This window comes from Rana temporaria, chromosome 1 (assembly GCF_905171775.1).
Source record: "Rana temporaria chromosome 1, aRanTem1.1, whole genome shotgun sequence".
Classification (NCBI taxonomy): domain Eukaryota; kingdom Metazoa; phylum Chordata; class Amphibia; order Anura; family Ranidae; genus Rana; species Rana temporaria.
The window spans coordinates 279,166,918-279,184,234 of record NC_053489.1 but is presented as its reverse complement, the minus strand read 5'-3'; the positions used below and the strand labels follow the sequence as shown (position 1 = coordinate 279,184,234).

The 17,317-nt window shown below is 39.1% G+C and overlaps 1 protein-coding gene across 1 annotated transcript in view; it reads right to left on the bottom strand.

Moving 5' to 3' along the window:
- The window catches only part of LOC120914001 (protein prune homolog 2-like), a 238,018-nt gene that overhangs the window by 124,244 nt on the left and 96,457 nt on the right, over positions 1-17,317 (bottom strand). Inside the window, exons 3-4 of the mRNA XM_040324451.1 lie at positions 12,237-12,439; positions 7,421-7,584 (exon numbers count right to left, since the gene is read on the bottom strand). Of these exons, the coding sequence (XP_040180385.1) occupies positions 7,421-7,584; positions 12,237-12,439 (367 nt within the window). The remainder of the gene's footprint in view (positions 1-7,420; positions 7,585-12,236; positions 12,440-17,317) is intronic.

Genomic DNA, 17,317 nt, shown 5'->3' with positions numbered 1-17,317 from the left:
CACCACAGTGGAAGATACCCAGCCACCATTATTTTGATCAGAAGGTCATCCCTGCCCTCCAACAGCATGTGGAATGTAATGTGTTTGTTTGGTTAAACCACACTGTCTGCAACAGGGTAAACATGAACACATGGTTTAATAAGCATGGGGGTTAATCTTCGGGCAGCTGAGCTGTCTAAGGCCCCATTCATATCTGTGTGATGCAACATGATGAGTTTTTTTCATTAGCTTTTTGCACATTTATCACGAAACATCATGGGGTAGCCCATTCACTTAAATGGGACACCCTACGTGTGACAAACATGCAAATGCAGCTCCTGCTTCTTTTTTGACAGTGAGTCTTGCACTTTTGTAAAGCAAGTTTTGGCAAATTTTCCACGTATTTTGTCATGCGACAAAACATGCGTCTCCTAGACGTGTTTGGGGTGCCATTAAAAAATAACAGTATCTCAGACGCAATGCGAGTTTCTGGGAATGCAAGCAGAAATGTTCCCAGAATGCAAAGGTGTGAATGGGGCCTAATAGTGACCAGTCACATGTACCTCCTGATTTCTTGGACTGACTGATTCCTTGGAATGCTGCTATGATGTGTTGCAGCTCATATGCCAGGGAGACAGAAGCCAAACTGAGCCAGGGCTGCTGACAGCTCTCCATGCTCAGGCTGAGAAATGGCTGACCTTGTGCCATATTTCGCCAGGCGAGAATGTGTATGATAATAGTGCATATATCTATACCTTTTGTATATCCTTAACCTGGTGATGCTGTGCTTCATCGTGAAATATCCTGGCTTTCAGGAGGTCCTTTACAGATCAGGAGGGTTTGGCAGAGGGATTGGAAGAAATGCAGCACCAACATGAGGTGACTGCTAACCACCTCATGTTGCAACTCCAGTGCAACTCAATGTTGGCCATACTGCAGAGACTGCACTGATCACAGCCATAAAAATGTGAGTGCCTGCTCTACATTAAAGTGTAATATCTACTGTATCTGCCATTGCTCTCCACTTTCAGATTCTATTTGTGTGCCCTCCCTCTGCATTCTTGCTCTCATCTTAACCTGTACCAGTGATTGGAGAGACATATTTGCTTCATGCTTGTCTCATCACCAGCTTTTATGTTCAGGGTGATGAGTGGGGAGGTCAAGGGACATACATTTCACGTTTTACCTTGAGGCATGATAACAGATCTCCTTCAGTTTGTGATTGGGACAGGGAGGAGCTCAGTACTGAGCAATTCTATGTTCACTGTTAGTGATCACCAAGCAGCAGGAGAGAAGGGGATTGAGGACTATGTGTCCTTGATCTTTTTCTCTATTGCAAATGGAAATATTTCATTAAAGGTAACCTGTCACAATCGGTGTGGTATATATTGTCACCAGGAGGCTTGTCAGTGCCCAATGATAGTGCTTTTAAACCCAACTCCAGTAATTACAGAAGAACAAACCTTGTAGTACGCACTTGAAAAGGTAAATGCTTAACCGGCTCCCTCCATCCATGTAACTTGTACCCTGAAGTCACTTCTGCTTTGGTCACACATTGACATCCTCAAGTACAATGCAGGGCCAATAACCCTGTAATTCCTTAAGTTGAGCATTAAGTAAAAAATGTAAAAAAAAATACAATAACCCCCTTAGTTCTAGCAATCAATCATTAAGCCGCTTAGGCCATTATTACTGTTCCTTCTAAACTCTGACCACTATGGTGGCTGCAATAGAGGAAAGGGAATGTTTATCTAAAATATCATAATGAATTTGGGCAAGTATGCTGGGACACAAAAAAATCAGCAGTACTAGTGTTTTATTATATTGGTCTTGTAGTTTTCAGAACAATATCTTCAAGTGGAAAAGTTATTTTAAAAAAATGGTATCAAACTTTGTTACAAACTCTGAAAGCTGTAAAATGATTAATAATAGTAAAACATTAAAAAAAAATTCTGATCACCAGAGGTGAAAAAAGGAAAGCAGAGACCCAAAGAAAAGGTTAAACCACAGTGGCCATGCCGGACTGCAGGCAGCAGTCACAGGCAATAACTGAACCAAATGAATGCAGGCTACATGAGGTCCAAGCACTGATGCAAATGCTCTAAGTGAGGATACCTTGGACTATAGGCTGACCACGGCTGGATCACTGGTTGGAGCTTGCACAGTATGCACCAGTGTGTTCACTGATAGTGTAGCCCTGCTAACTTTTATTAAAATTAGGTAGGCTTGGATTACCAATGACTACAAAAATCCTGCTACTGAGGCTACAGATAAAGCTTGAATTGGCCTTGGTATTTTTAATATGTGCTGCAGGGTAAGTTATGCAACAGTTTATTTCCTTATCAAAATATGTTATTGATTGGATCAACAAGTAAATACAAGCAGTTGTAATAAATAATACAAGAGTAAGCAAACCATGTTTAACATAAATGGTAGAATTTGAAGGTCCACTAAGTAGCTACTGTTAGGTAGGTTATTTGACCATTACAGAAAATAAAAGTTTGAAGCCTTCGCCGACATATACCGAGCGCAGTACACTCGGGCACGCTCTGCCACGCTCGGCTCCTCACGCATAAACGTCACAGAGCGTGACCACGAGCGAAGCCGAGCCTGGCCGAATGTACCCGAGTGTACTGCACTCGTTATATGTCGGCGGAGGCTTCAACATGAGTGCGGGAAGCGGGTATCGGCGTATATCGCGCACCCACGATTTTCCCCTTATTTTAAGGGGAAAAAAGTGCACGGTATACGCCGATAAATACGGTAAATTAACTACGATTGAAATAATACTATCATATAGAGTATTATCTTGGACCAGAGCTGTTAAAATATGTTAAATAGAATAATACTTCCTTACTGTTCAGTAAAAGAATAAACAATAGAGCCAAAGAGAAAAAAATATATATACAAAGAAAAGGACACACAGAAAAAGGGAGACACAAGAAAAGAAAGAATGCAATAGTGAGGAGAATAGAGAAGAAAGTGCAGGAGTCCACTGGATTAGCTCAGATCGTATGGCTTCCTGTCTGAGGGTGTAAAAAGCATTATAGTATTCACAACAGAAAGTAGGGTAGCACCAAGACTCTGAAAGTTTGAGTTTGGGATTGCAAATCACTTTTAGGCTGGATTCACACCTATGCATTTTTAGTGCTTTTTGCATTTTGCAGATTTGCACTACAGAACGTGTTACATAGGAAACCATGTTAAATGGACTGTAGTGCAAATCTGCAAAATGCAAAAAGCACTAAAACTGCATCGGTGTGAATCCAGCCTAAGTGGCTGGGTTTGGCTGCAAAATAAAAGGGGGATATGAGGTTAGTTTTTGTTATGGTTCTGGAAATAAAATGTTGCACAATTCTCATGCCATGATAGCTGACAACCCTAAGGCTGGATTCACACCTATGCAGTTTTAGTGCTTTTTGCATTTTGCAGATTTGCACTACAGTTCATTTAACATGGTTTCCTATGGAACACGTTCTGTAGTGCAAATCTGCAAAATGCAAAAAGCACTAAAAATGCCATAGGTGTGAATCCAGCCTTACATGCTGTCCAGCAACTGAACAATATTTGTGGCTTTTGCCTCTCAGACAATACATTCCAATTTAATTGAAAGATAAAACCAACTTTGTGTTTCTCTCCTATATTTCAGCCTAACCAAACTTATTTGAGACTATTGTAGCTGAAATATAGCACCATGTTTTTAAATTTTATTAAAATTTTAAGGTAATGTAATGTGGTAAAAAAAAAAAAGCAACTATAGTATTAATAGTTTTTACCACTGACCAATTCATTTGTAGTTTTAGCTTAATCAGGTGTTGCAGCCAAAACTACCTACAAAAACAACATTTTCAAATTTAAATTAAATTAACCACTTCAAGACCGGACTCTTTCACCCCTTCCTGCCAAGACCATTTTTCAGTTTATATAATTTTTTGGAGACAGAAAGAGTTTTCTTTGGTGGTAATTAATCACAGTTTTTTTTTATTACTATTTACTTTATACAAGTGAGTACAGAAACAAAATCACAAATGTTGTTGCTTTCCAGCCTAAAATGAAGGCAGACACAGTTTTTGTTTTATCCAGCTGTATTTACTTAGTGCAACTTATAACATCCATGTGAAAGACATAACACCAACATGTCAGAGAAAATTCAAAAACAGAATCACTGAGTTGGAAAAAGGACCACCCCCCTCCTAAAAATGACTTGTAAATTCAATGAGGTGTAGCTAATCACCTACTGAATGGCACACAAAGCCATTTGACTTTCAACTGTGATCAGCTGTGGTCATTTTAATTAGCTCAGCATGAAAAGAGATTTCCTGGACCATTTTAGTTCCTGGTAGTGTAACTGAAGCAAAAAATCAACTATGGGTGTCAAGAAACTGTCATAAGATTCTCAGAATAAAGTTAGGAGATGGCTACAAAAAAATTCAAAGGCTTTAATAATGCCTAGAAGCACTGTGGGCTCCATTCACAAAGCAGTATCTTACCGCATCCGAGTATGTAATAAGATACCGCACAGCGTTTAAAAAAAAAATTGGCATTCACTTAAAAACACTACTAAAAGACTGCCTTAGTTGCTTTATGAAGTCATGCAGTATTTTAGAAGTAAAAAGATGCAGTAATATAACGCTAGAAACCATATCAGGCCACATGCACTTAACGCAGGCTCTACCTGCCCCTCAAAAGCACCCCCAAATGCTGCCCTCTTCCCTATGTGAATGACTAAGGTGTAAAAAAGGACAGGAGGCAATTTTTGACAAGTCCTTTATTAAAAAATAAAAGTCCCCTGTTGTAGATCTATCGTCAGTCATGATGCCACCGCTGACCCGAGAAAAAAAAAAAGCTCTGCTCCTGACGAAGGCTCCCGCTGTCTGAAAGTTCTTAAAAAAATAAGCCCCCTTGTGATCTCACTAATGCTGCATGCCCTGGTCAGTGATGTCACAAGGGGCAGTGTCATCCGGTGACGTCACCAGGGGACACCACCCTTAGTCCTTTAAGTACTGTCAGATGGGGGAACTGTCAGGTGGAGCCTTAGTCGGGAGTGGAGCTAGTCAGGTCGGCTGGTGCGGGCATTGTGATTGATAATATATCTACACCAGGGAACATTTTTATTTATTATTTGTATTTTTAATGAAGGAAAATCTGGTTGCAGGAATTTATGACAAAGAGAGGTCATTGTGCGCATGTGACAATAATATCAAAAATTCTCCACAAACGTGGCTTGTTTGGGAGGGTTGCAAGAAAAAAAGCAACTCCTCAAGAAAGACCCCATGCAGTCAAGACTGAGCTTTGCCAAAATGCACCTTGAAAATTCTGAGGCCACATGCAAAAAGGTGTTATAGTCAGATGAGACTAAAATTAAATTATTTTGCCTCAGCGCCAAATAATATGAATGCAGAATGGCAGAAATTCAATACAGCTCACCATCCAAATAACACCATTCTGACAGAAAAACACAGAGGTGGTAATATCCTGTTATGGGGGTGTTTCTCTGCAGAAGAGTCTGGAGCACTTGTCAGGATAGAAGCAAATGTGGATGGGGAAAAATACCATCAAATTCTTGAGGGAAATATGCTACCCTCTGCCAGAAAATTGTCAATGGGAAGAAGAATTACCTTCCAACATGACAATGACCCAAAGTACACAACAAAAATGACCACACAGTGGTTGAAGGAGAAAAAGCTGAATGTTCTTGGATGGCCTAGTCAGAGCCCAGACTTAAACCCCATTGAAAATCTGCGGAATGACTGCAATCCACAAGCGGTCACCATCAAATTTAGCTGAACTTGAGTAGTTCTGCAAAGAAGAGTGGGAAAATATTGCAGTCTAGATGTGCCAAGTTAGTAGAGACATAGCCCAAAGGCTGTAGTTAAAGAAAAAAGTGGTTCAATAAAATACTGATACAAGGGGATGATCCTTTTTCCAAATCAGTGATTCTGTTTTTAGTTTTTTTTTTTAAATGTTGGTGTTACATCTTTCACTTGGATGTTATCAGTTACACTAAGTAAATAAACCTGGAAAAAAACAAAAAAACTGCGTCTGTTTTCATTTCAGGCTGTAAAGCAACAAAATGTGATTATTTAAAAGGGAGGTGATTATTTTCAATAACCACTGTAAAGAAAAAAAGCCATTTTGGAAAAAAAAAAGTTTTTCATAATGTTAGGCCAAAATGTATTCTGCTATATCTCTTTGGTAAAAAAATAACCCAAATCAGTATATATTATTTAGTCTATGTGAAAGTTATACTGTCTACAAGCTATGATATACCTATCATTTGAAAATTGAACAATCTTCATGTACTGACTGCCTATCTCATTCCTCAAGGCCCTAAAATGCTGGAACGAATACCCCCCAAATGACCCCTTTTTAAAAAGTAGTCAGTCCAAGGTATTTAGTAAGAGGGATGATGAGATTTATGAAGTTGCAATTTTTTGCAACAATTTTTGGGAAAATAAAGAAATTGAACAGAATGTTTTTTCACACAGGATATGCACACTTACAAATATGCCCCAAAACGAATTTCACTACACCTCTCAAGTATGTATTGGCCCAAAATCTAATGAAAACCTTTGGGCTTTCAGAAAATAGTAAGTCTTTTAAAGATGTATTTTTTGTTTTTAGAAAATGAAGAAACAAAATGTATCTATATATATATTTTTTACACAGAGTTGTCAATTAATAAGATATTTCTAACACACATCATAGTATTCTTAGAATTCCCCCAAAAAAAGCATTCTGCTACTCCTCTTGCATATGGGGATACCACATGTTTGAGCCTTTTCATAACCTAACCACATAGAGAGGCTAAAAATCCAAGGAGCATCTTTAAGATTTCTAGGGGCAAAAAATTACGCTTCTAATTTCCTGACTATCTATCACATTTCTGGAGGCCCTGGAGCACCAAGAAAGTGGAAACACCCAAAAAAAATACCACATTTTGGAAAACAAACACTCCAAGGTATTTTCTAAGAGGCATAGTGAGTCTTTTGAAGACTTATTTTTTTTTTACTAAAATTTTCATAAATTTGAAATTGAAAATGAAATTGGAATGTATGTATGTATGTATATACAAAGTCATCAGTTAATGAGATATTTCTAACACACAGCATTGACATACTTAAATGCATCTTCAAAGAATGAAATTTAAAGGGTTGTAGTTTCTTCCATATTGGCCAAAAGACACGTTAAAGGGACCCTCTCCCTGCTTCAGGGTATTTAAAAAATTATTTTGTATGTTAAATGTCCCCTATGGTGGTGCCTAGCTTACCCACTAGCCTTAAAAATGGCCAGAATTTACGATCAAGATACGGCCCCATAGACTTCAATGGGATTTGCAGTTACGTTTAAGTTTTTGGAGTTTCAAACAGGATTCGATGAACCCCCTTCAAATTGGACCTGGGCAGATTTGCACATTCCTAGTAAAAAATAAATCACTCACCTCTAAGAACATGAGCTAGCTGGCAAGTAACTAGTTCAGGTGCCTCCTGCAGAATCTCTCTTGCAACAAAGGCAGAAGATGAGTCATGGATCTCTTGTTCACCATCAAATCTCTTTCCTGGATTGATGATTTTCACAATTGATGATGCCAAATTTTCATCTTCACTATAAATGACAAGAAAAAAATCCTAAAGCAAAATCATTACCTATTTTATAATGTTAGACAATATTTTGTTAATAGATAGATAGATAATATGCTCTGAAAAACAATCATGTAAAAAATTGTTAGCAACCGAGTTTCTTCCTATTAACCTATCCATACTCAACCTCAACCTAGTACTTATTCCTATCCCCTTTTCTAACCTTAAGCATTAACTCATTCAAATAAACCCTTAACCCTTAAATGGGTTGTAAAGGTTTGTCTTTTATTTTCTAAATATGTTCCTTTAAGCTAGTGCATTGTTGGTTCATTTACCTTTTCCTTCGATTTCCCTTCTAAATGTTTTTTTTCTTTGTTTGAATTTCTCACTTCCTGTTTCTCCTCAGTAAGCTTTCTACCATCATCCGAGCGGTGGAAAGTCCGAGCGGTGGAAAGTCATTTAGAACAGCTTACTGAACACCTTACTGAGGAGGAACAGGAAGTGAGAAATTCAGACAAAGAAAACAAAGAAAAAAAACATTTAGAAGAAAAATGTAAGTGTACCAACAATGCACTAGCTTAACCACTTAAGGACAGAAGGTGTTTTTCAGATTCGGCGTTTACAAGACTAAAACAGTTTTTTTTGCTAGAAAATTACTTAAAACCCCCAAAAATTATATATATTTTTTTTCTAACACCCTAGAGAATAAAATGGCGGTCATTGCAATACTTTTTGTCACACCGTATTTGCGCAGCGGTCTTACAAGCGCACTTTTTTTGGAAAAAAATCACTTTTTTGAATTAGAAAATAAGACAACAATAAATTTGGCCCAATTTTTTTATATATTGTGAAAGATAATGTTACGCCGAGTAAAATGATACCCAACATGTCACACTTAAAAATTGCGCCCACTTGTGGCATGGCGTCAAACTTTTACCCATAAAAATCTCAATAGGCAACGTTTAAAAAATTCTATAGGTTGCATTTTTTGAGCTATGGAGTAGGTCTAGGGCTAGAATTATTGCTCTCGCTCTAACGATCGCGGCGATACCTCAGTTGTGTGGTTTGAGCACCGTTTTCATATGCGGGCGCTACTCGCGTATGCGTTCGCTTCTGCGCGCGAGCTCGTCGGGACGGGGCGCTTTAAAATATATTTTTTTTGTTTTCTTATTTATTATTATTGATTTTATATTTTTTTTACACTGAAATAATAAAAAAAAATGTATCACTTTTATTCCTATTACAAGGAATGTAAACATCCCTTGTAATAGAAAAAAGCATGACAGGTCCTCTTAAATATGAGATCTGGGGTCAAAAAGACCTCAGATCTCATATTTAGACTTAAATGCAAGAAAAAAAAAAAAAGGAAAATTTGTCATCTTTAAGACGCTGGGCGGGACTGACGTTTTGGCGTCACTTCCGCCCAGCAAAGCTATGAGGACGGGTGGGGGCCATCTTGCCCTCACTCGAGTCCTCACTGAAGAGCCAGCAGCATCCGATCTCCTCCGCCGCTACCGACGGCCACGGTAAGCGGCGGAGGACGCGGAAGAGCGGCGGGAGCCCTCTCCCGCCACCGATAACGGCGATCTTGCGGCGAATCCGCCACGGAGACCGCCGTTATCGTTTACACGCCCGCCCACAGAAGAGATGGATACCTCGGTTGTGGCAGCAGCTGCTGCCGTTACCGAGGTATCCATCTTTAAAAAAAGGACGTATATATACAATGGGCGGGCGTTAAGTGGTTAAAGGAACCTTAGAAAATAAAAAACAAACCTTTACAACCCATTTAACAATTACCTTAAACCCTATCACTCAAATTAGGCCCCTAACTTATCCTGAAATTCACTTAATAAATTCCCAACTTCGGACAAAACTTTTTTTTTTTTTAGATCTTTAAAATTTTATTTTTTTGTGAAAAATTTTGAACCCATGCCCATGTGTACCTGTTGAGGAGATTTTTCCCTCAATGTCTGCGAGGAAAGGAAGTCATGTGATTTTTTTTTAAAGCTTCTCACAATGTTCCTTCTGCTGTTATTGCCTGTACTAGAATAAGGAGCAAAGGCATCATCATGAGGGAAAATCTCCCTGACTTTACTTTTTACTTATTGTATCCAAAACAAGAGAAATGTCTCGAGCTAAGTTTTAATCTAACATTAAAGCGGAACTTCGGTAATTTCTTTCAACTTTCCATCTATTAAATCTTCTGCCCTTGTTGTTTTAACTTTGGATAGTGAAACATTTTTTTCTGCCAGTATATACCTTATACAGCCCACTTCCTGTTTCTTGTCTAGTAAAAAGCCTAGGCTTATGACATGCACAGCTTTCTCTCACTTTTGTGAGTGTTTGCCAGGAAGGGAGGAGGGATGAGTCATGCGAGGGCCAATGAGAGCTGCTGGGCTGCAGAGCTTGAGGTGTGCCTCTGTGTAAATCCAGGAAGTGAACAGGTAGCAGCTTCACCTGCCCACAGTTAAAATTATTGCAGCCAAACTTAGTGGAGAGCGAGAGACAAAATCACAGTATATATAAAATAATATGCAAAGTGGTTGGAGGGAAGCTTCAGAAGTTCAAAGATGTTTTTATTACAAATTATGTGAGCAGACTGCAGTTCCTCTTTAAGATAAACCCGAAATATTTAAAATAACTACTGACCTTCAATCTTAAAACTGAAAGTTCACTTTGCTAAGGGAAAATACTCTACTAACTTTAGTAAATCAACCCTTCTGAAGCCTCTGGCACTGGAAACAAGTTGATGGTTGTTGGAGTGGACCAACTGAGGTCTCTGGGGAGTCTGGGGGGCCTCTATAACCAAACCATAATATATAGACCTCAGCATTGAGAGATATAATCTGTCTTTTTACCCATTAAGTTAAAGGTAACAGGTTCTCTCTTAAGAACAACTCTCCGCACCCTCTAAAGCCGCCCATAGACGCTTCGAATCTCAGCTCCGTTCAGCGGGGATCGGCTGAGATTCGAACCATGTATGGGCAGGCTGATTGTACCCAAGTAAATCCATCAATCCACTAGGGTACAACCATCATGTCAGATTTTTAGGATATGATTATTGCCAGTGGATATAGCCGCTGACGATAATCACAGTGTTCTCCCAGAAAGGATAGCTTGCCATGCCCCATAGGATTCCTCTTTTAACACAGTTAGAAATTAAGCGAATGGCTTCCCTGAAACCTGTGGTTGCAGGCAAGAAAATTCCATCATCTATGGCCTGCTTTACTCAACTCCTGTGCTCTCCCCTGTTGCTCCATTGTTCCATCAGTTTTAGATAAACACTAGGTGCTTATAGCTTTAGGGCAGCATGTGACCTCCTCCCAGGATGCAGTGCTCCACCAGAATTGCCAATTGCCATCTAATAACGCTGTCACTTGATGAGAAGGAGAGAGGAGTTTACCCCGTGTAAGCTCTAACATCATCTGGCATGGTGCTCACACAGAGTTGGAACTCTCAAGTCCGAATGGCAAACAGAACCATAGAGAAGTGATCAGAAGATATTAATGGGTGGGTTGTTGTTACTTTGCACTTAGTGAGCATAGTCACTGGGTTTAATCAACCTAACCTTAACCCTTGACCCAATCATCTTCCTAATCGTAACCTTTAACCTGTCAATAACTTTAATGCTGAAAAACCTATCCTTAACAATATTATCCCGTTCTGAACCTGTGCCAACATTTACAGTATGGACAGCTAAAGAAAAATGATTTCCCCATTCCTTTAGAACTTACAGAAAAGGGTCTTGCCTTGTGTTATACTCAGTTCACAGGCAGGTACTATCAGACCTCAGGGGATCTCTAAACCCCTAAATCTTTAGCTAAAATGTCATGCTCAGATAAGGTGAGAAACACTAAATGAGTTGACAAAAATACATCTAATAACGAATTCCAAAAAAATCTTTAAAACGGAGAGAATATTCTTGCATACATTTGCAGGTGTATCACTACTAGTAGTATATTCATTACTTTCTTAAAAAACAACTGATTGGTGTATACGTGAAAACCTCATATTGGTATCTAAAGTAATTTTTAGATCCACTGAAGCATATTTACTAAAGGAACTGAGAATGCTTACCAACATTGTTTGTTATTTCATTTACACGTGACTGAATAATTTAGGTCAATATTCACACAATTTATTTGTAAAGAACATTCTAAATGTTCTTAATAAATTAGCCTCAATGTATCCCTTTTATAAGTATTAAAGCCCAATTAAAGTCTTGCCTCCATTTTCCATTAATGCAGTTGCACCCTGTACCTAAATGTGACTGTACGGTGCTGTAGGCACCAATGCTTGACCATGCTGTCTTGTACACTACTGACTTGGTCAGGCACACCCTCTCTTTTCTCTACAGTACTAGTCTCTGTAAAGATACTTGTTAGGAGGACATTGGATGTGGTTCATCGGTTATGCAAGCATGAAACAGTTGTGGCAGTGCATATCCACTAAGGGAAAAAAGCAAATAAAAGCTAAAAAGCATAACATATGTTGCTATAGGAATCTAAAGATTAAAAAAGGCACAAGACTTCAACCGAGCTTTAATAAAAAATAAAAATATTTTGCTGTAATTATTATCTACAATTTTCAAAGCAAAAATGTAGATAATAATGCAAAGACTTTAATACAGATGATATTTATTCAAAAAATTTTTTTCCCTGGATGTATATATAATACCTGGTAAAGGCACTGAAGTTAACAAGTGTCACTGATAACTTTTCCTCCTCATTCAGCCTATGCAGGTTGATTTCATCTTTGAAGGTGAGATATGATTCAGGGATATCCAGCTCCTCCAATATAAATCGTGTCTCGCTGTAGAAGCTGAATTCAACTCTCGTAACATTTAGAACAGGCAGACAAAGGACCCTTGATGATGTCATCTAAAGGAATGGATTTAAATATCAATGTATCCATTAAGAACTGTAATATTGAGTAAAAAAAGGTAGTATCAAATGAATAGTTAACATATGTGTTTTAAAATACGTCATTACAAAAATTAAAAATAAACACATTCCAACAAACAGTAAGTTATAGCCTTTGTTCAAATGTATAAAGAACTTGAACACATAGTAGATGATTAACTACAAGAGTAGAAAATCTTCAGTTAACTTACTGAATAAGAAGCTTATTTTTTTTTCTTGGCTACCCAATCACGTGCAGGTGAAAAAAAGGGGGTATCGTTGTTAGGGTATGATTGGAATTTAACTATTCCATTATTAAATCTAACACTTTATATTGAAACTAACAAAGGAAGTGAAAATGCTATAACTTTAGGAATATCTGCCATATCAGGCCATGTTTTTGTGGTCACATAATGTAGCTGTTCAGTTTCCAAGATGTTTTAACATTTCAAATAAGTAAAGGTGTAAAACATATAACTAAGTGGGAGTAATCTTTAAAGTGGATGTAAACCTTTTTTTTTTTTTGATGTCACAATGTAGAGTATAAGATTTCCTATCATCTGTGTCCAGTCTTGCCACACAGAGTTAATCCAGCTCTGAGCAATCCTCTTTTATTGTTCAGTGAAATAAAACGGACTTACATAGAAAAACCTTAGTCCGTTCCGCCCCCTTGCCATGAGTGACAGGTTATTTACACTCATTCACTAGCCTGGAGACAGGCATTATTTTTCAATTCCCACCCCCACTCCTTTTCTGAAGTCATGTGGTTACTTTTCTGGATTTTGACTGGATGTTAGTGATCATAGCAGAAGTCAGTTAGTGACATCACGACTCCACCTACCGAGCTCCAGACAACAGATCCACCCACAGAATCTGCAGTTTTTCAGTTCTTATAACAGACAGAGGGAAGATATTTGACAAGTAAGGATACATGCAGGAGGCATGTATATCCTTATAGATCAGCACCATGGCAGTAGTTTAGAAAAGATGAGAGTGGGTTTACATCCACTTTAATTTTACCTCACACCAATAAAAATAAAAAAAAACATAGAGATTAAAGCGAATGTTGTGGTTTTGGGGAACCCTCTCTAACTTTATTGGACTATTTGCCTTTGCACATGTTTCTTGACCCATAATTGTGCATATCTATGTTTAAATGTTTTCATGCCTATGCTTTGTTATTATCAGCCATCTCAAGTGCAGACCCACCAAGGCAAAATACCCAATTTCTGATGTCATGTCAGTTCACACCACAGAATTGCGGTGGTGTGAGCTGAAATAAAGTACTGCATGCAAGGTAGTACTATCATTAAGCAATAAATGAGCGATACAAAAAAGGGGGACAAATGTTGGGACTTTAGATGAGGCACATCCCTATGTATAATATAACAGAAGAAGGAGAAGTGGGACTTTAAATAAGGTGTGGACCATACAGTAGATATAAAATGAATGTATAAGATATACACACACAGGTAGAATCGTGACACAGTACAGTATGGAGATTGGTATTGTTGAGAGCAGATTTTTATTGATAACCTCAACATCAAATTATTAACCAAATAATACATGATTATAATGTTGTGAAATACACTTAATGATTACAGTATTCCATCTATTTATTAAAATCTGTTCATTTTGGTCCAACTAAATCACACCACAATAGAACGTATGGGTGTACGACAGGGAGCTGATATGTAATATATCTCAATAAACAATATAATGTCAATTCATAATTAGAAAAATTAATGTATAATATATAAAATCAAACATAGAAATGCATGGTTAAATAAGAATTTGCATCCAGAATAAAATTGCGAATCGACACGTGGTATTGGACTGGAAGCTCATGTGGGAGCGTCAGCAACAAGAGCTGAGGGATTACTGCCTGTGAAAGCCACGGCACAATAGAGAGGATCTCCAAGCCAGTGCAGATCTCCATTGAGTAGTAGGAGGTGACAGTCTAGCAGTCCCAGAATTGTACTATGGAAAATATTGTGCATGATAATTTGTAGTGTATATAATTATATAATGGTAGCATTACCCCCAGTGGAGCTGCTGGATTTTTGGGTGCCGTGTTACCTCGTGGCTCCTCAGAAATTCCTAGGGGTGAATAATGCCTATTGCATGTAGTAGAAGTAAGGGAATGTCCAGACAGGTGCTCTTTGCTGTGCTCTTTATTACCCAGCCAGGTAAAAACTGTAAACTTGTGGTGAGGAAAGTAAAGCTGAAGAAGATAGGAGAATAGCAGATTCAGGCTTAATGATAGGAAACAGTCCTGCTCCCAAAGGTAACACTTCTTATCACCACTCCCGGGTTTAGTGTACCCGGACAGGCCCCTCTCACTGACCTGGCAGCCGGAGTATCACTCGGACAATTGTAGGATAAAGTCTCTGCCACAGACCCTCCTTGGTGAACTTGAACTTGGGAGAAAGTCTCTGCCACAGACCTCTCTCAATGAGCCTCAGAAAGATACCTCTGCCACAGGTCCCCTCTGGGTTGGATTCTTGGAGATATGCCTCCTTAAATGAGTTACGTCTGGATCTCCTTCAACTTGTCGCCCAGGTACCGACCGACAGATGATCAATCCCTCTGTGTCTGGCTACCTCTATCCCCGGTGGTCTGTCCAGGCCCTTTTTGACCGCCAGCCTCTCAATGGCGCTCCTCAGACTGACTCCCCACCAAACAGCAGTACAGCTTGGGATCTTCAAAGTGGGAACCCAGTCACTCACTGGGTCCCCGTCGCTGTTCAGATGCTCCGGGCCAGCAGGGCCCCGGAACCAGGAACACCACATGGCACGCACGCCCCGGCCAGTTAGGCCATAACGCCAGGGCGCCGTGGTGTGGCCACCCTAAAGTTGGGCGCCACACTGGACAAAGAAGACCCAGAACCAATGGCGTCTGCCCCATAAATACCCCCCCTCCCCCAGCATGCACAGCGAGGGCAAACCCTCGTGATTGGCTGCTGGGAAAGAGCACCCAAACCTTGACTCCACTGCTGCCACCTGCAGCACCGGGGCTGGAAGAACACCCCAGCACAGTAGAATGGGCTCACAGCACAACCAAGCTGAGACAGACCGCATTTTGCTACTAACAATCTGGATCAGAGTTTAACTACACTCTGATACACCCTTAAATTTAACTAGCACTAGTACTGTAAAGTACATAGGCGCTACATAATTATATAACATGTGTTGTGAGACTGCAAAATGGAACACCAAGGAATCTGTGTATGAGACATAGACCCAAGAAACATCCATAAAAGTAGGTGTACTTGTATATCTCAGTGCCAATGAGACACAATGAAGACCCAAGAGTGTTATAAAGGATATGTAAGTGCCCATTTGGCAAAAAGACAAAGAAAGTAAACCCATGAGAGCTTAGGAAATCACCAACATGAAGTATAGAAAGGACAGTAGATGCAATGAATCCAGTAAAATACCTCACGGTGTGACTATTGTCTGGAGTACTGTCTCAGCCTAACAAAAGGAAGGAAAGAAGTGTAGTGAACCCGGGTACCGCCCAACGTCACGCCAGCACTCTCAAACTAGGGGAACATCCCACTTGAGCAACTGTAGTCGCCAAAAGACTCCGTCGTGTGGCGAGCGCTGGTGAGAATGCCATGACGTGGGTTGACGTCACATGTCCAACGCAGCAGGCGTGACATTGATGCACCTAGGGAAAGGACTGCCCAGACCCCGTGTCCATGGAGGGGCAGGGGGGAAAGGGGGAGGTTCCCAAAGCACATCACAGCTCCCGAGAGCAGAGAACAAACCCATCGAGTCCTGTACATACAGCCACATGGAAACTACAAACAACTTTAAAATCATTAAATAGAAAAATGTAATGGAAGTACCAGAAATTATACCATACAGTACATACAACATTAACATTAAGTTGCAGATAACCTCAAAGGGGTCTGCTACCTGACAAACTGTAGTCTGGAATATCAACTGTGGTTGCGCATCTCCATCCCTGGATTAATACTAAAAAGGAGGAGAAATGGAGATCCGCACTGTTTCAGAGATCCTCTCTTTTGTACGGTGGAGTTCACAGGCAGTATTCCCTCAGCTCCTGTTGCAGACGCTCCCACACTAGCTTCCAGTCCAAAACCACATGTTGATTAGCGAGCTGATTTGTGAGTAAACTAGGGCATTATGTCCCATTATTTGTGGACTTTTTCCTTTTCCACTCTACCCTTTTTTTACTTGAGTCAATTGTAAGACCATATTATTTTTATATAATTTTAGATACGCCAATTTGCATCTGCTTCTGAGGAAGTGAAATATACTCCATAAAATGTGTTGAGCTTTCTGGAGGCAAATTTCTTATCTAACTATGCATTTCTATGTTTGATTTGATATATTACACATTACATTAATTTTTCTAATTATGATGAATTGATATTATATTGTTTATTGAGATATATTACAAATCAGCTCCCTACCGTAAACCCATATGTTCTAGTGTAGTGTGATTTAGTTGGATCAATATGAATCATTAGGTTCATTTCACAAATATAATCATGTATTATTTGTTTTATAATTTGTTGATGAGGTTATCAATAAAAATCTGCTCTCAACAATACCACTCTCCTTGCTGTACTGTATTACGATTCTACATGTGTATGTATATCTAATACATTCATTATATATCTCCTGTATGGTCTGCACCTCATTTAAAGTCCCACTTTCCCTTTTTCTGTTATACAATGGTGGGCTGTAACCTAGCAACCAAAATGAAATCAACTTTCATTAGTCTGAAAAGTGTTTCTACATTTATTATGGACAATTATTTTTTGCCAAGTTAATATACCGGTAGTTTATATTTTTTTAGTTTCACTGGAGAACACGTTTTTAA